The sequence below is a fragment of the Epinephelus lanceolatus genome, chromosome 5 (genome assembly GCF_041903045.1).
Source record: "Epinephelus lanceolatus isolate andai-2023 chromosome 5, ASM4190304v1, whole genome shotgun sequence".
Classification (NCBI taxonomy): Eukaryota; Metazoa; Chordata; class Actinopteri; order Perciformes; family Serranidae; genus Epinephelus; species Epinephelus lanceolatus.
The window spans coordinates 20,131,728-20,151,303 of record NC_135738.1 but is presented as its reverse complement, the minus strand read 5'-3'; the positions used below and the strand labels follow the sequence as shown (position 1 = coordinate 20,151,303).

General features: G+C 41.3%; 1 protein-coding gene across 8 annotated transcripts in view; it reads right to left on the bottom strand.

Annotated features, from left to right (window-relative positions):
* The window catches only part of syt7a (synaptotagmin VIIa), a 114,672-nt gene that overhangs the window by 26,860 nt on the left and 68,236 nt on the right, over positions 1-19,576 (bottom strand). For 4 of the 8 annotated variants that reach the window (XR_004502114.2, XR_013491616.1, XM_033635192.2 and 1 more), the window contains 3 exons: positions 19,383-19,550; positions 15,435-15,839; positions 9,168-9,311 (listed from right to left, as the gene is read on the bottom strand). Coding sequence is in view for 4 of the 8 variants with exons in the window: in XM_033635192.2 (XP_033491083.1) it covers positions 9,168-9,311; positions 15,435-15,839; positions 19,383-19,550 (717 nt within the window). In the remaining 4 variants the exon portion in view is untranslated. Of the gene's footprint in view, positions 1-9,167; positions 9,312-15,434; positions 18,900-19,382; positions 19,551-19,576 lie in introns of those variants that run through there. The other 4 variants (XR_013491615.1, XR_013491614.1, XM_078167847.1 and 1 more) reach the window with 2 other exon arrangements.

Here is a 19,576-nt window from a genome sequence, read left to right as displayed (position 1 = left end):
AAAAGCAAGCAAACAAGACAAGCAAACAGACAATCACTTGAACCAGCAAAGGAACCAGAGCGAGACGGGGGGAAGGAGGGATGTTAACCATTTCGAGAGGGGAAGGGAATATTCATCAATTGGTGTTAGTCGTATTAGTCGCCAAGGGAGGTAATTGCATTTGCAGGGGCCTGTTTATCTTTTGCACAGACTCTAAACTGCAGGCAATGAGTTTGAGAGGCGAGGAAAAGGCTGGGGTAAAACACTAAACCAAGATCTGAGGATCAGCTCAAAAGAGCTCTAAAGCACGAAGAGAGACTTCGGGTTTGAAGTACAGCAAGGCACCTCCCTCCTCCTCCACCTCCCAACTATCGATGGGGGAGTGAACGTCTTAAATTATTCATTCTCCTTCATGCTTCATTCAGGGGTTCAGTGCATTCTCAGGTAAGAGCTAGTGCAGCCAGGGGAATGGCCTTTCTACCAGCCCTGCTCTACAGCACCTGAGGAGGTCCTCTGCTCCAGCGCTGCCTCCAGGCTGTTTAAACAAAGCGGCTGGAGCTGCGGATTTATTGCAGAAAATATAAAGATACTTCCTCCAGATCATACAGTACATCATGAATTGAAAATGACTATTGGTTTCAATTTATTTAATTTCCAAAAAAGCAATATTAATTGTGGCAGATGGTAATACTACAACTGCTACATTTTGGTGCCAATGCTTTTTCTGTCCGACCCCATGGGGGTTTGATATGGAAATTGACGCTTTAAAGCCTGCAATTGTCTACAGTATCCAGTGGGAGGCAGAATGGACTCGAGTTCAGATCAGATTCTCCAACAGCTAAGGAACAGAAAGTGGGCTGTTGGCATAGCAACGGCTCTAGAAACACAGACCATACATTTGGGGGTTTGGGGTGTGTGTGACAAGAGGTTGTGGGGAATGGGCGCAGGGGAAGGGTGTGTTTAGAGGGGTGCAGCAAACAGGCAAACACACTGAGAACAAAGAAGATAAGGTATAGGATATATGACAGGTACGGGTGAGAACCTCGCAGACACACACATGAACAGACATATGGAGGCAGGCGGGGCCACTTTGGGTTTCACCGTCCTGTGATACTATCCTGTTTTGTTACCTGACCGAGGGCCAGCAGCTCGAAGAGAGGGGGAGGGGGGAAAGACACTCCACTTCTAGGCTGGAGAGAGACGCGAGAAAGAAAGCCCAACCCAGCCCCTCTTTTTTTTTCTCCCACCCCTCTGCAAACATGTCACACTCAAACAAACACGCTCGCCTGAGACCATGAAGTGATGTATTTTCAATGTCTATGCTCAATTTCATAGCCGCCCACTAGATCTATCATTCTTCAGGGGCCACAGCACACTTCCCAGGATCATACACAGTCAAAACCACAGCAGTGAAGCATGGCGCTGCTTACATAACTCGTCATCCACATGAAACACATGTACATTCACACTGGAGTCAGCCAGTCATTCCTGCTGCTTCACTTCTCAGGCTACGACCAAAAATTCTGCTGCGGCGTATAAATATGGATGCTTTCACTGTTAACTAATTGCTTCCTGCATGTTGGAACTGGAAATGAGTCTAAAATAGCATCGTTTACTGAAATCCCATTTCAGGAAGAAGCAACAAGGGAGGTGCTAAATGCTGCCTTCTGTGTCTCTGCTTCTTCAAATGGAAATAGAAAATCACAAGACAATTCAGCGGATGCCAAACGTTGATCTTTGTAAGCACTGTTTTATGTCTATTTTCATTTTATTAGAAGCCATATTTCAAATGCACTACTTTTAACTTTGGTGGCTGGCGATTGCCCTGTTGGTACGATACAGTTAAGCATTGCAAACATGATTACTTCTGAATCCGAAGATGAGCTTAGAGTCTACCCTATCTATAACAGTTGAGCTCCACCTCCCTTTATGGCCTCCCAATACTCTCTGCAATTTAGCATTCATGATGTCTACGAGCTCAATTAAAACAACTACAGCGTCGTTCCAGGGAGTTTGAGCAACATGAAATCTTCAAAACATTCTTAAAGTCCATTAAAACTCTGTACACGAGTGTACCAAATGTTTTGAATCCCGATTAGATTCAAAAGATTGCCTCTGGGGCAGAGGCTGCTGCAGATGTGCCACCTGTTCTAAGGCAGGACACAAGGGTACTAGGTTAATGCTCTAAATAGCTCATCTCCCCATCCATCCATCTATCTGTATGTATGAGATGAGCATGTATACCAGCGTGTACCTGCTGGCAAGAGTGCTGCCTTCAGCAGCACATAACGCATGGATGTGCAGAGTGCAATAAGTACTCCCTCCTACAACTCTCATAAAAGGAAGATGGATGTACACCCTGAATATTCCCTCATCCTCCCCTGACATATGGATGGATGTACGTACGAATGCACTAACCTCCGCCTCCTCTCTTTGTGACTCCTTTTTTCCGCCTTAGTGCTATCTGCTTCCCCCTCTCTTAGCACAAAGCTGAATGCATCTCAACATTCCCCCTGTGATGTCTGGATGAGCGTGGTGGCCACAGGGAGCCAAAGCCTCAGGGACAGTCTTAAGCAGAGCCCCTGAAGACTCTACTGATTAGCCGAGCCCATAAAGCCCCTGTCACAGGAGGAGCAGAGTAGTAGAGCATAGCGAAATCAATTTACATGTTTATGTACAAACAGATTATATCATCTGGAAGCATTATAACAGCAGCTTTTTCTATTATCTAAGAATACAAGGCCTAAATTACCACCTTAAATGTTGCTCTGCACATAGAAGTGACCTCAAAATGACCTGACATTACATTAGCCAAACACACATCCTCCTCCACACAAACATTAAACTCCTAAGACTAATGCTGTTAAAGCACAAACATGCAGTGCCTTTAAATAAACACACATTTCTATCGATTTAGGTTAAAGGTCACAGCCGCCATACGCTGTTTGCCTTTCATGTCAAGTTAAGCAACGTAATAAGCTCATAAATTATGAAGCACTATTCTATAGCCCACTTGGCAATTAGCAGACACTCAGAGAGAATCCTTCTGAGTGCATCGCGTCTTTGAGGCCAAGTACACATCTATATTTATCAATATCAACAAGACGTATTCTCAAACAAGAAGAATCTCCACTGTCTTACACAAAATTACGTAACATGCATGGACGAATAACTGAAAGACCACAGGCAAGTGGATTGAATGTTAATGTAGCACGAGGATATTCCCCGCCTCTTCTGTCCTGAACCTCCGTCCTCATTGGGCTGTTCGCTTATTGCTCAGAGAGAGATCTAGATTCAAAGCTCTCGGGGATTGTGGCTTCTCTTTATAGCAACACTGGAGGAGAACCTACAGTATAGGTTCACTGAATCACAACAGAATGAGTGAAGACCAATGAGCCATTATCAAGCCACTCCGACATCCTAATTAAGCTCTCTAAGATCCACAATCTATGGATGCCTGGGATATAAACAGCTCAGCATGTGTGGCCCCAGAATCACAGCAACACACAACCTCTTTAATCCAGCCAAACTCTGCTCTGCTCTTTTATCGTGCAACCCTCCCTCCCTCTATGTCCCCTGAAAATATGTAACCTTGGTTTTAAAGTCTCAATCACCACCACCAACTCTGCTGCAGTTCAAACTGTCAGTCAGCTCCTGCCTCACTTCATAAACAAATGGCAGCGCAGATCACTTTCATCTGGCGACCACACACATACACAAGGTCAGCGAAGGAGCATAATGAATATCATGCTCTATAACACCTTCTCATGGCCAGTGGGGATAGCAGTGTGTTTATTTGGCGTGCCTTCAACTACGGCCGAGCAATAATGAAGCGTTAACACATGGCTGAAGGGCAAACAAAAGGGCCCTCTGTTATTATTTGTGCCTTAAGTAATTTACATACATGTTCCATTAGCAAGATTATTTAGCTAATTGCAGTGCAAAGACAGGACAATTAGTGTTTCTGGTGGTGGAAGAAGCACTCAGATGTTCTACATAAACAGAAGTAACAATCCAACGATGTTAAATACTCCATTATAAGTCCTGCTTCAGTTAAAGGACAGCAGTATTATCAGCGAGATATATTTTTAAAATCAAATCTAATATATGACATTATAAGGTCCTAATACTGATGCATCAATGTGTAAGCAGCAGTGTTGCTTTACTGTTGCATGCTGTTGTTGCTGCTCAAGGTGGGACTGGTTTTAACTACTTAATTTACTGTTTAGTTTAGTCCAGTGGTTCCAAAGCTAGAGGTCGGGCCCCCTCCAAGGGGTCACACAATAAAATCTGACGGGTGGCGAGATGAAGTTACATTTGTAGTTGTTTATCTGGAATATTCTTTTTATAGTATTTTTGTGAAATGCTGGATGATTTAACTTATTTGGGCCTCAAACTGTCATTTAAATTTAGCATCTGAGAAGTTTAGGGGGGAAATGTCTCTTAAGCCCACTTCAGACCAATGACTCGGGACGAGGCAAAATCATCTTAGAATGTTGCAGAGAAAAGTTGCAGCAATGTGAACTGGCCATCTGAGCTCAACTCAAGCCGGCTGATGGTGTCACCTGCAACTCCGCTGGTCAAATCACTGGTGGCTGGTTTAAGAATGTAGAGAATGTAATAAGAAAGAAAGAAATAAGAAAGAATGTAAATCTCGTCACCTGTTTCTACAGTCAATCGGCTTGTAGTGCAGTCTGCTGGGCAAGTCAAAATGACCACAGTCAGTTGCTCTGCCCCCGTGGAGCCCTACTACACCGTCCTTACGTGTGCCAGTGTCGGACGTTGGGTCGCTCGCTGTTATGTGCTCCATCTGATGCTCATTTTGTTTGCTTTTTCACCATTTCATCACTACTACAAATGCAACTGTAGCCAGTATCTCACTATCACTATCCTCATTCATATTTTTAAGAAACTACAAATTATATGTAGCAACAAAAAGAGGCTGAAAAGCTGGAAATCAGAACAGAAGTACAGAGAGATGTTGCATAGAGATGATACACCGTCTCATCTTGTTGCATTGGTGTGAACCAGCAGGTTTTCATAACGTTGCAGAACGGCACATTGCAAGAAGTTGCATGTTTCAACTCGTCTCGTCTTGAATCTCTGGTCTGAACTGGGCTTTAGGTGGAACTGCTAACAATTCACAGACATGAAGTGTGCAGCCCTATCTCTTGGGCAGTTTTCAGGTCCAGACATTATCCAGAGTTTCCCTTTCACACATATAGCACACAGCTGGAGTTTGTGTCAGAAGTGCCTTACCTACTGGAAATATTCTAATACTAGGTTTGTTTAGGCGAGGGGTGGTGCCTGGGTAGAGCATGCAGGAGACAGGACAGGCGCTGAATACACTGTGGTCACATAGCCGGTTCGTAATTTAATCATACACAGCATGATGCCGTGATTCCAGCATCAGCCCTAACTCACAAAAGTTCCTGAATCTCGTCGTCTCTACTGTTAGACATTTTTGTTGCCATCTTCCTTTTAATAATCCTTCCTCTTTACCTCCGGATGTTTTTCTTTAGTTTTTTTCTACAAGCAGCATGATAAAAACATCATCCACCATCCACTCGCTTGCTGTGAATTCTCCGGACAATGACCTGCTTTATTCACACATGGGCTCAATCAAACATTACACAGACTTTGTACTAAAGAGCAGGCAGGAAAAAGTCTGCTTAATATCCGATCAAACTGATTCGGACAGCTCCACTGATCATTTCAGGTTTGCAGTGCATGTGTGAAAGGGGATCTTACGTTTGTATATAACTAAGTTGAAACAGCAAATACATTTTTGCATGAAACGTAATGTTGAGCGACTTAACATAATAAGGATATAACGTACCTGGCAAGTCGCAAAAATGCACGGAATGTATTGAAATGTCCACTGTCAATATATTTATTTGTCTTCCGCCAAAACAGGCAATCTTGCAATACACTATCTGCTTATATTTTTTCTTTATTACCTTTGTTTCATTACCATTTAACCGAAATAATCTTTTGCTAACCTTTACCAAAGTGCTTTCGTTGCCTAAACCTAACCACAGACAGGAGTCGAGATGTGAACCCGAGGTGTAGTGTCATAGTCCTGCATTTTGTATGTCGGTCACCCACCCCAACCATCTCCCTGTGAATGCAGTGCAGTAGATAAATGTAGTCTTTCATTAAGTCAAAGAAACATTTCCGAACATAACCCAAGTGACAATTACATTACTATAATATGATTATGAAAACAATTTGGTAATATACAAATATAATTTCTCAGAGATAGAGTGAGGAATAGGACATGGGGCCCATACAAAACACTGCTTCTTTTGTAGGGAGTCACAAGCTGGAAACCACTGGTTTAATCTTTAATTATGCACTGTATTTTGTAATTTAATTTTTTTTCTGTCAAATCTGAATCTGAACAGTAGCTATTTACTATAGCTGTGAACTAACTTAACTTAGTCACTACTGATTGTTCCCCTAATGTAGGGCACCATGTATCAGTTGTGCAGAGCAGCTCTTTGATATTAATCACCAGTGGAGAGATTTCCCTTTCATGTTAGCACTGATGATGCTAATGTTTGAGAGCCACATGAACTATTTACATTAATTTCAAAGGCTTTATGTTTGACAGAGATAATTTGCCAGTGACATGGTGTTCAGACGATCCATTTAGCTAAATAAATCCATGGGGAATAACATGAGTGATGCAGGTATGGAGTGATGGGCACATGAAGGACATGTTTGATGTAAGTGCACAGATTGCAATGATATGGCTATATAAGGGGTGTGGAGAGTGGGAGACGAATGAAGGCGCAGCTTTGTCTCTGGCTCGAGAGCCCTGTTAAGAACGAGCAATATGCCAAGAGCATGATTGATTAAATCATGGTCAGACATCTGTGAAGTCAGCACTAACACCACGGGGAATGATATACTCCCAGCAAGCTTACACCTTGCATTTCTAATAAACTGTGGACTGGCAACATTTATTTGAGGTTTCTAAATTTAGCATGCAATTAAAGAGCGGCTAAATCATTTATTATACATTTGAATTAGTAATCTATCATGAAACAAACAAAAGAATGAGTGGCTCAAGTGGAATTAGTTTACAGCTCAGAGGAGGGATACACAGGAGCCTGATAAAGGGCTGAGACATTTGAAGCTTTCATTATATTCAAATCTTTTCTTTTTTTTTTTACTTTCGAGTTCTCTATTGTTCACAGACTGTAAGCTGCCAGTCATTCTGTTTTGACTGAAAGAAATTAAATGAACCTCAGGTTAATCTAGAAAATGTCACAATGCACTCAATCATTGCTATGTCAAGGTGAGTGCACGAACTGGACGGAGCAGCCCGCAGTTCCTGATGCTGTTTTAGTCTATTAGTGGATTTCACAACCCATTTAAAGAGGTTTCCAGGTGAACACAAAAGCTGGGAAAGCCAGATGTAATATGCACAGCAAATTACACAGAAAATTGTGCTCCTCTGTGGCTCTGCGGGTTTCACACTAATCCTGAACAATGGAGATAGTTTTGATGTTCACAAAAGCGACATTGTTACTGCAAGAATATTTTCATGCCTGTTTGTAACTCCATGCAGTGCAGTGCAGACTCTAGGAAAAGGCCACAGGATGCTTCAGGCCAAGAGACTAAAATGAGGCAGACAAACCCAGAGACAAATATCTTTCACTAGTTGCTGACGTAGTAGCTCTAAAGGCTAACTTTGTGTGATAAATAAAAGGTGCTTATTAGTTCAGCACAGACAATTTCTATCATGAAGACACAAGAGACCCTGTGTCTCCAGTTGCACAGCCCACATGTGTAGCTTCATGCTGCAGCTGTGAAGTCTCAATAAAAAAACAGTTACCATCTGGATTATAATAGAGCCCTAGTTTCAAATCATGTGTCAAATTGATGAAACACTTGTGAATGAGGAATAATTGGTGTGACAGGTAAATCAGAATTTGTTCGCCCTCCCCTGCCATTTTGTTTTAAGGTGTGTGTCATATTATGTATCTCCAAATTGTCTCCAATTTGTCACAGAATCAAAGTGAGGTTAAAACGACCTAATTGGACTGCTGAGGAAATCGAGTGTGTCGCATCTGCCTACAGCTGGACCCAATGTAGGATTTCACTCTGGCTCTGTGGTGTTACACGCTGGCGCAAACAATCAAAACCACCCTCCATGGCCGAAAAGATGAACAACAGGAGCACAGTGCGGTTTGAGCTGTTGGTTTTGCATGACACAGCCACTGTACTCATTTGTTAGTCTTAAACCGTTCCACGAAAAAATTGGTCCAATTCCAGAACAGAATGCAAAACTAATTATTTTGGGAGATAGGGAGATGCGAGCTGGAGTGGTGCATCCTTATAGATGACTGGAAATATTTTGGCTTCTAGTGTGTAAGGTGGCTGGCAAGGAATAGGTTTATTTTTAGCAGCGTGTTTATGTAAGTGACTAACATGTTGTGGAATAATGAGGAGGCTCTCTGGGCCCTCGGTGGAGTTACAGAGACGGGACTCTCAGAGCAGCAGAGGGTGATTGAAGGAAGCTAATGAGCAGGAGGGAAAAAACGAACACAAGAGTAGAAAAGACTGAGATAAAAAAAGCATGAAAATACAAAGGAAATACGACAATTACCAATGGGAGGTCTCTGTAAGGCAGGAGTGAAAAGAGAAACAAATAGAGATGAAATGGCGGAGGAGAATGTCATTGCGATGGCGGAGATAATTATCATGGTCAAAAAAAAAAAGACCACTGGCATGAGAAAACACTGTTTTTATTTGATTGAAGCTGAAATTTTACCCCTAAAAGCACTAAAAAGGAAATGGAGTACCAGTGAGCAACTCACTGCTGTGATTTATGAGCTCATTACCGCTTTACAGCTAACATCCAAATTGCTTTATCTCTTTACTCATCTCAGAATTACAGGCATTTTTTTCCTACATTTATGGTTTAATAGTCAGCTCTCATTTTTATTTCTGTAACAGAGTGTCAAGCTCCGGTGCTATTTCAGGTGCAGGTCTGTGACACAATGCACTTAAGTGCAGTGACTCACTGAAAAACACTACAAAACAATACTCGTCTCCTCTGCCTAGATTCTGAAATCATCTCCTGCTTTTCTTCGATATCATATCTTGTACATCCGTTCATTTGCACTGCATCATCTGCTCACACACAACAAGCACTCTCATACATTATCTGGTACCTCTTCTCAGGAGGGGGCTCCTGATTGGCTGGTGGTGGTTGTGGTGGTGCTGCCTGCGCTGTTTCCTGCAGGTCAGGGATATTGGCAAAGTCATCTTGCTCAGCCACACCAATGGCCAAAGCCAGGACCACCATCTTCCCTTCACTGGTTCCCCATACAAAAAATACAATAAAGAGATAGAAACAGAGAACGAAGAACGAGAGGCAAGAAAAGAGAACAGATGCAAAGGATAGGGAAATCGGACATAAAGAAGGTGTGGTGCAGGGGGAGAGAAGAAAAGAGAGGTCATTTCAGGTGACAGCGAGGACAGAAAGCAGAGAGGCGGCAGGACAATAAGAGACCATAGGAGAGTAAACAAGAGGAAGCAGTAACAGAGAAAATGGTCATAAAGGGAAATCTGCTACGCCCATAAGCACTTTGTCCAGGGAAGGATATTAAGACAAAACCTTAAACTATAACGGCCAAATTAATAATAATGTAATGATTCTAATGAAGTGGTGCTGTCAACAGGTGCAGGCTGTGTTCACATCATACAGACAACAAATAATTAAGGGAACTGTTGGTGATTAGTTAATGATTGTTAATGGATGTGATATTCAGCTGCTCGCACATCAGCTTCCACACATGTAAAAGGTATGTAGAGGCCCTGTACACACACTCACACCTCCCACACTCACAGTAATTTATCTAGTTATTTAACCTGCCTTCTGCTTTCCCTCCAGACTCACCTTTCCCTATCGAACATGCCTGTCGTCTTTCTCCAGAGTTAAGATTTAATTAAGCCTCATTAAGAAGATCTGGACTAATTGTTTCTATTTGAGTGACACAGTATCTTGAGGTGCTCGGTGTATGTCACCGTTTTCTGGGTCACTGCTCTCTCACTCTCAGTGTTGCACTCCTCTCATTTCATCTTCTCCATTATGCCACACTTGCTCTCCAAATCCCCTTTCCCCCTCATTGCTATCCTCTACTCTTAATTCTCTGCCTCCTTCCCTCCTTCCTGTCACCCACACCCACGGTTCTATAGCTTAAGCCTCTGACTGCGTTACAATACCTCTGCTAAGAAAATACGGTGCTGCCAAGCTGTGGAAAGATATCACCCTAAACTTCATAATTTCATCTTTCTTACATGCTGCCAGAAGTTTTTCTTGCAGCACCATGAAGCCTTGTTTAATAATCTCCCTGTTATACGTCTATTCCAGTGGTTTCCCAACCTTTTATGCCTGACCTAGCCCCACAACCACCCTCAGATAAGTACCACTTCTCCGATACCACCCGTCATAAATGTGTTCATTTGAAGTGATTCATCTATATTGTATATTACGATGTTAAATCCTTTCTTTTGTCTCACTATTTAAACCATTTATCCATTACTTTTTTAAAACTCTTTGTCTGTCCTTTACTTTTAGCTAACTATAACCTTTTATCCGTTACTCTTATCTAACTATAAAAAGTTTATCCATAACTTTTAGCTTATTCTTTCAACCATTTATTCATTACTTTTATCTATTTAAATGGTTAATCCACTACTTTTACCTTTTTTAATGGTTATCCACTACTTTTTATTCTTTACTTTTAGCTAACTATTTAAAACTCTCTATCCTTTCCTTTTTTCTAACTTTTTGAACTGTTTAAACTTTACTTTTAGTAATTAATCCTTTACATGTATCTAACTATTCAAACTGTTAATCCTTTACATTTAGCTAACTATTCAAACTGTTAATCCTTTACATTCAGCTAACTATTCAAACTGTCAATCTTTTACATTCAGCTAACTATTCAAACTGTCAATCTTTTACATTTAGCTAACTATTCAAAGTGTTAATCCTTTACATTTAGCTAACTATTCAAACCGTTTATTCTTTACTTTTAGCTTACTATTCAAACTGTTAATCTTTTATATTTAGCTAACTATTCAAACTGTTAATCCTTTATATTTAGCTAACTATTCAAACTGTTAATCCTTTACTTTTGACTAACTACTAATCCTTTACTTTTAGCTAATTATTCAAACTGTTAATCCTTTACTTTTAGTTAACTATTCAAACTGTTAATCCTTTATATTTAGCTAACATTCAAACTGTTAATCCTTTACTTTTGACTAACTACTAATCCTTTACTTTCAGCTAACATTCAAACTGTTAATCCTTTACTTTTAGCTAACTATTCAAACTGTTAATCCTTTATATTTAGCTAACTATTCAAACTGTTAATCCTTTACTTTTGACTAACTACTAATCCTTTACTTTTAGCTAACTATTCAAACTGTTAATCCTTTATATTTAGCTAACTATTCAAACTGTTAATCCTTTACTTTTGACTAACTACTAATCCTTTACTTTTGACTAACTACTAATCCTTTACTTTTAGCTAACTATTCAAACTGTTAATCCTTTATATTTAGCTAACTATTCAAACTGTTAATCCTTTACTTTTGACTAACTACTAATCCTTTACTTTCAGCTAACATTCAAACTGTTAATCCTTTACTTTTAGCTAACTATTCAAACTGTTAATCCTTTATATTTAGCTAACTACTCAAACTGTTAATCCTTTACTTTTGACTAACTACTAATCCTTTACTTTTAGCTAACTATTAAAACTGTTAATCCTTTACTTTTAGCTAACTGTTCAAACTGTTAATCCTTTACTTTTGACTAACTACTAATCCTTTACTTTTAGCTAACATTCAATCTGTTAATCCTTGACTTTTAGCTAACTATTCAAACTGTTAATCCTTTATATTTAGCTAACTACTCAAACTGTTAATCCTTTTCTTTTGACTAACTACTAATCCTTTACTTTTAGCTAACTATTCAAACTGTTAATCCTTTATATTTAGCTAACTATTCAAACTGTTAATCCTTTATATTTATCTAACTACTCAAACTGTTAATCCTTTACATTTAGTTTACTATTCAAACTGTTAATCCTTTACATTTAGCTTACTATTCAAACTGTTAATCCTTTACGTTTGACTAACTACTAATCCTTTACTTTTAGCTAACTATTCAAACTGTTAATCCTTTACTTTTGACTAACTACTAATCATTTACTTTTAGCTAACTATTCAAACTGTTTATGCTTTACTTTTGAGAAACTACTTCACCTCTTTATTCTTTACTTTTAGATAACTATTCAAACTGTTAATCCTTTACTTTTAGCTAACATGTTAAACCGTTTATCCTCTACTTTTAGCTAACTATTAAAACCTTTTATCCATTGCTTGTAGCAAACATTTAAAATGTTTATTCTTTACTTTCAGTTAAATCTAACCTTTTATCTATATAACTATTAAAACCTATAATCGATTGCATCCAGCTAACTATTTAAATCGTTAATCCTTTACTTTAGCTAACTATTTAATCTGTTTATCCACTACTTATATCTAACAACTTTAACCGCTTATCAATTTAACCCATTTCTTTACTTGAAGCTAATTATTAACTGTTTACCCTTTACTTTTAGCTAAATATGTTTTATTCACTAAATTTAACAGCGTTAACCATTTATCGATTCATTTTATCTATTTTTTCCATTTCTGTTATCAAATGATCTACACTGTCTAAAATTTACTTTTAACAATTCAAGTAGTTTATCCTTTAATTTTAGCTACTATATAACATTGTATCCTTTACTTTTAAATAACTATTTGAACTGTTTCATCTTTAACTTTTAGCTTGTTGTTTCAACTGTTTAAGTCTTTTAGCTAACTGTTTTAACTTCTCTGTTAGCTTACTGACTAGTTTTCACACTCAGCTATAGCAGCAGGTGGTGGTCATGTGTTACAACTGACTCAGTATTTGGATTTAAAAGAAATTGGATCATATTAATTTCTTAATTAATCAATAAATAATTAATTGAGCTACTCCACAGTCTTTTCACATATCTTCTGGCAACTGCAGAAGTACTCTGTAGCAAACATGCACCCCTAGTTGAGAATAACTGGTCTACAACAAATTCAATGGTATGGTGCTTTTATTGATACCATAGGTATAGGTTAATGGTTAATGGTTATTGGTCATTGGATCCCTCTTTTACCATTACCTTTTAAGTACAAGCCTTTACACTCAAGAATATTGGTGACACACTTCAATTAACGCAGCAAACATTGAGGAAGTGGAGGCGAGAGAGGGAGCAGACATTAATGACACAAGGATAAGTTATTGATTTTAAGCCAAAAAGCATAGAGACCAATCACCCAAGAGATCCATTTGGTCAAATGGCTCCAAAGGCTAGATATCTGTGTCAATCACATCAACACATTCATTGAGCAATGATTCACCCAGATAGGGAATCTGGCCAAGATTGAAATTAACTGTCTCGAACAATGGGTCATGTCTATTACTGGACCGCTCTGTCATCAATCACACCAGGTGTTGCTGTTGCACAGGAAGAAATACAACATTGACCTCAATCTCACGATGATGAGTTGACTAGTTTAGTTGACTATTATGGGCAATATTCTCAATGACCTTGGTGGTGGCATGTGCTACATTGCTAATGCCCTGTTGGCCGGTGACATTAGCTCAGCTGTGTCATACTTAAATGCCTGAAGAAGCTTTAACACGAATAAAAAAAAAAAAAAAGAAAAGAAAACAAAAACTAATGGTGGAAAGCTGTAAAATGGATTCAGTGCAAGGGGACATTAAACACATGTTGTACCTTGGCAGTGTCCTTCCTCATCCCTTCACCCCCTCTCCCCATCATCTGCCCTCCCTCCACTTCTGGCCTGAGGTAACAATATGTTGTAGAAGTAATGGTGCTGGTGACATAAGATCAATGCTTCAGGGTTAACACAAATCTACACACAGCTGCTTAACCCTTGTTCTTTTACTGATGCACACTGACACGTGGACAGTGTGATGTACACATGCTGACACACACGCCAGCAGGCTAGCAGCACAACCGACAGACACAGATTTACTATTAGCATAAAAGTTACAGTTATACCGGAAAAAGAGGTGCCAGTTTAGTTGCAAATACTCATGAAATATGGATGAGTCCTACTGGTGTGTCTCCTAAGCAGGATATTTAACAGTCATTCCAAAGGATGGCTCAGAAATAACATCATGTAATTGAGTGGGACGGTGTGAATATAAAATGTGACTTTTTATGACACCATCTCATGAATATTATGAACTAGCACCACCAGCTCTGTCCTGTAAAGACAATTGCAGCAGACAGGCTGAATGCCATCCAAACAGATGTTACTGTTTAGCAGAGCATAAAGTGTAAACATTGAACAATTTTTCACAGAGTGGGATAGAAATAGCCCACAATATGTCGCAACTTCCCTGCCATTTTTCATGCACATGATGTTATTCATTCTAAAATTAGGAAAAATGCGTTTTTCAACAGATTGCTCAACAAGACGATTTATAATTCATCTCAACCGATGCAGCACTGTGCATTCATACAACTATCATTGCTCACGATGTAATCAGTTTAAATTTGAAAGGATCATAAACATATCATGTAACTATATATAGTCCCCCCTTTAAGAATAAAGTCTGATAGACATACGTATAATTGTTATTATCAGTGTGTGATCATAACGCCCTAATAAAATGAGATGTTGAGCCATCTCTTACACAACCACAGGTCTTGGAGCCAAAAGGCAACAGCTTATTTACATTTATAAATACCCTTATTAACATTTATAGTGGTTTTATTAAATAAGACAACCTATGGCCTCCTCATCCACACTCAACTAATCATCCTACATCAACATAATGAGCTATAACATGGACTAAATTGCCTTCATAACTGTATATAGAATATCTCACTGCCAGTGTTACAGTGAAAGAGATGATGAAACTTTGTGTAAGAAAATCCAGCAAATGCTGCAAACACACAATCTCATATAGCCACAAACCACAAAAACACAAACCTGTACAATATACATTAGGCACACATGCACACAGTATGTATTTTGAAAGATAGAGGTAATATCCTTCCCTGGATATCAGATGCAAACTGGAAGAAAACACCCGAAAGAAGAGGCACAGAGCAGTATTTTACAAAGGTTAAAGGTAAAACAGGTTAGTTATGGCTTAAACATAGAAACATTATTGAGTAATTGATTCTAAGACATAACGTATTGAACATTAAAGCAAATAACTACTTAAACAAAAGCATAAAAAAAAACTCTACATAGCATAGCATAGCTTAGCATGTACTGTAAGACACAGATAGGAACAGAGGCCTAAGCAGGTGACACTACAAAAGACTCCATACAGATATGAAGGAAGACTTGAGACTCACAGGAAGGACTTGACGTCCAGGCCGCGATTCCGCATCTGGTCCATCATGTAATCCCAGCTGCCAGGATTGGCACGTGAGCGCCCTGCTCCAACTCCCCTATTGCGAGAGGCCCCTGCTCCTGCTGTGCTGCCCCGTGCACCCCTGGGACCGCCTCGTGTACCTGCACCCCCACCCTCACCCCTGCCGCCACCTCCCTCTCCTCTCCCAGCACCCCCGCCTCCCCCAGGCTGTCCAGGTGCTGTGTGTAATTGTCCCAAACTCTGGGATGTGGTGGGGGGGTGGCCGAGACCAGGGCCTGGTGGGTGGATGAGAGGCTGCTGAAGGCTCTGCTGGCGCAGCAGCGTCCGAGGCCGGGTGGGGATGTGCTCCAAAGTGGATGCATACGATAAGACTGGATCCCCAAAGCTGGGAGGGCAGAGGAGCAGGGAGGAAAGAGAGCGCGAAGAGGGCCACGGCCGGCAGAGGATAGGATGATGAGGAGGGAGGACGGAGTCAGAGGTCACGGAAGAGGAGGAAGAAGTAGATGTAGGAGAGGAGCCGTGGCAACAGGAGGTGAGTTTGTGAGAAGTGGTGAGGTCAGAGGATGGGATGTAGAAGAGAGGGAAAGAATCATCAGAGATGAGACAAGGTGGCACAGGGCAGTAGGGAGACACAGCGGAAGAAGTCAGGTTGACATCAGGATAGATACAGGAAAGTTCATCCAAACAGGAAGTTGATGGTTGTGAGGGGGAGGAGGAGGAGGAGGAGGAGGAAGAAGGAAGAAGAGTGGTATTTGAGGACAAAGTGGAGAAGGAGGCAGAGGGAGGAGCGTTGGGAGGTGGAGACAGGAGGAGGAGGAGAGAGAAAGAGAGCAACGTGAGGCAGCAGCAGTAACAGCAGTAGCAGAAATAGCAGTAGAAGGTGCAGCCTGAGTGATCGCTGTGTGCCGTGTACCGCTCATAGGGCTGCGTCGGGCAGCAGTGTGCAGACTGTGAGCTCGCCCTGTGCGTCTGCGTCAGATGTGTGTGCACCTTGCGAGTCTGCGTGGTCTGAGCGTGCTGTTTGCGTGAGGGTGTGTTTCGCGTGGGCAGTGGTCGGATATGCACCGTCCGCACGGGTGTGGCCCGATTCTGTGCCACGTGACCAAGTCGAGGCGTGTGGGTTGTGGCTTTGCAGGTTCCAGGCCTTCTTGATGAGGGTTTTTTGGTCTGATGAGAGATCCCCATGTCCTCTACTCGTCAGTCAACTTTTTCCATCTCTGATAGCCTCTCTTCCTGTCTCTAAGTCTTTTTCGTCTTTTAAATACATGCTGCACCTCTAGAGACATCCCAACAGCCAACCAAGTCCTACAGTACGACTCCCTCCCTCTGTCAGCCTCTCATTTTCCACTCCTCCCCTTTAAAAATGCTGTTTAATTGGCTCATTGCCTTTCTTACTGATGTTTCAGCAGCCACATCAACATGTAGGTGTGTGACACGTTATCTAGATGTCATCACTTACTTACACATACATCATTTCTGTAATTTACTGGCTCTACAGTATCCTCTATCATCTTTTTTATATATTTTTTCTACTACCCAAATATATCCTCCTCTCTCTCAGATCACTGTGTAACCCAGACTACAAGAATTAGGTCATGAGAGAGCTATTCACATCAGTTAGGGTGCAGTTTACTCCGCTCTGCATTACTTCACCTAACATAATTTCGCATAAGGCTTTTAGTGTCCATCATATTTAACTGTCACAAATAAAAGGATAAAAAGGGTAATGGAAGGTTTTGCAGAAAGCAAAACAGTTTGTGGGCAAAACAGAAGCAGAGGAGAATAAAAGGAGTGGCTTTACACAGCGACAGAAAGATGGAGAGAGCGATGGGAGCGATAAGAGCAGAGGGTGACGATGGAGGAGAGACAGAAAATGGGGTGCGAGACACAAACACAAGAGACACAGACACTTATAGCAGCCTGAAAATAGAATCCAATTATAGACAGGGGGCAAAAAGAAAGATGAGAAGAGGAGAGATGGAGGGAATGAGGAGTGAGGTAGTGATGAGCGTAAATGTGTTGTGGAGGAAGAAATCACAGGCACGAGGTGCCAAAGGAAGGTGCAAAAAAATCACAAACTGAAAATTAACTGCCTCATTTACAACACGCTGAATATAGACTCTAACTTATGTCATACGTCATGGCTCTGGGATACATGCAGTCAGTGACCAACATGCGTTTCACATTCCTGCCTGAATCTTAATTAAAATGTGGGCTGGCGCGTATGAGGCATTATTTTGGAGTGTGAAAATAAGACTATTTCTGTATTGCATTTTTGTGAGTACACTTGCAGGCTGTGCAGTTCCCCACATAAATAAATCATACCCTCCTGCAGATTCACATACGGGGCTGCATTCTGCAGCTGGGCCGACTGTGTCAGCCGAAGGTTTGAGTCAGTGTGATACAGCTCGAGCAACTATTGTTGTTGTGATGACGAGAGCACACATTTCCCCAGTGCTCACACCTTGATCTGTTCCCACACGCTCACCTTGACACCTGAGCTGCTCTTTCCTCCCTGCTGAACTCGACCTGACTCTCCTTGTTTCTACTCAGAACTGATTCATTCATCTAATTATGGCTGCTGCTGAGGCGAGGGTGTAAGTTTTGTTTCAACATTTGGGGGGGAAACACATATTAAAGTCCAGGTAAAGTAAAATCTGAGATTTCTTGTCGGAAATACATGTTGAAAACATGAAAAGACCGGGAACTATACAGCACCATTAGTCTAATAATTACATGATTAAACAATTTAAAAGCAAAACAGCCATCACTAACATCCCTTTCAGCCTGAATAGGTTTCCCTGCATGCCAGCAGTTACTGGTCACTGCAGTGAGTGTGCTTTGTGCTAACATGTTCCTGTGGGGGGGGGGGGGGGGGGGGGGGGGGGGGGGGGGTTGTGATTTGTGCTACTGGGTTAGCTGCTAAAGTGAGTCTGTTGCTGCACAACGACCTGTTCTTTATTTCAGTGCCTTCAGCGTACATATCTCCAGTGTTTTAGAGCCTAATTTTACATACTTGGAGATTTCTGCAATCATTCAAATTTGACTGGGTGGTTAGTGACACATTTTTCTGTGGTTTGACAAACTCATATTTATTTTTGCTTGACCTGGACTTTAAGCAGCGGCCTGGGAGTTGCTTCATTTCCTGCATTCTCATTATTCTGATGCAGCAACTTTCACCTTTTCTGCGTCGGTTTATGGTTGAAATGCGACGGTACTTCCTGCTTCTTGCTTCTTTCTGCTTTATGGCACATTGAAACCATTGCTTTTGAGATTTTATACAGCCACCATCTTTTTTACCATGAGGCGCTGTTATTCTATGAGTCGCGTTCTAGCAGTTCATTTAAATAAAATAACAGTCCTCTGCTACTTCCATGTTTTGACAAATTTTTGACAAATGCACAAGCTCTAAACATTGAGGGGAAGGTGTGTCCCCTTGCACCCCTGCGACCAAAATTTACACATATGTGCCAAGGTACAAACTTCAAACCTGTCGCTCTCCTGCAGCCCTTTTATTAGGAATTTGCATGTTCTCCTTGTGTCAGCCTGGGTTGTCTCCAGGGTCTCTAGCTTCCTCCCCCAGTCCAAAGACGTGCAGGTAGGTTAACTGGTGACTCTAAATTGCTCAAAGGCATACATAGTTGTCTGTCTCTATGTGTCAGCCCTGTGATAGTCTGGCAACCTGTCCAGGGTGTACCCGCCTCTCACCCAGTGTCAACTGGGATAGGCTCCAGCCCCCTGCAACCCTGAACAGGATTAGCAGTTACAGATAACAGATGGATGGTGTCCCCTGTGTTCCCCCTCCCTCCCTACGCCTATGTGTTGAGGTGAAAACAATGTATGAATAACTTGTGCATTGTAATGATGTGTTTACTTTGCTGCACAGTGACTTAGATGTTTGCTTTTTTCTACCCGGTTCTGAACTCACTCGCTGGGTCTCAATCCTCCGGACTGCATGTGGCCCTGGACGGTCTGCCACCTCCCGGCCTTCACTCCCTCTGTCACCATGCTCTTCACGCTGTCACTGCGATAAGGACCCCCCCCATCATCCCCATGCCCAGTTGCTGCCCCCTTCTGACCCCCTGACACTGCCCCACTAAGAGAGAGAGAGACAGGGTGCCG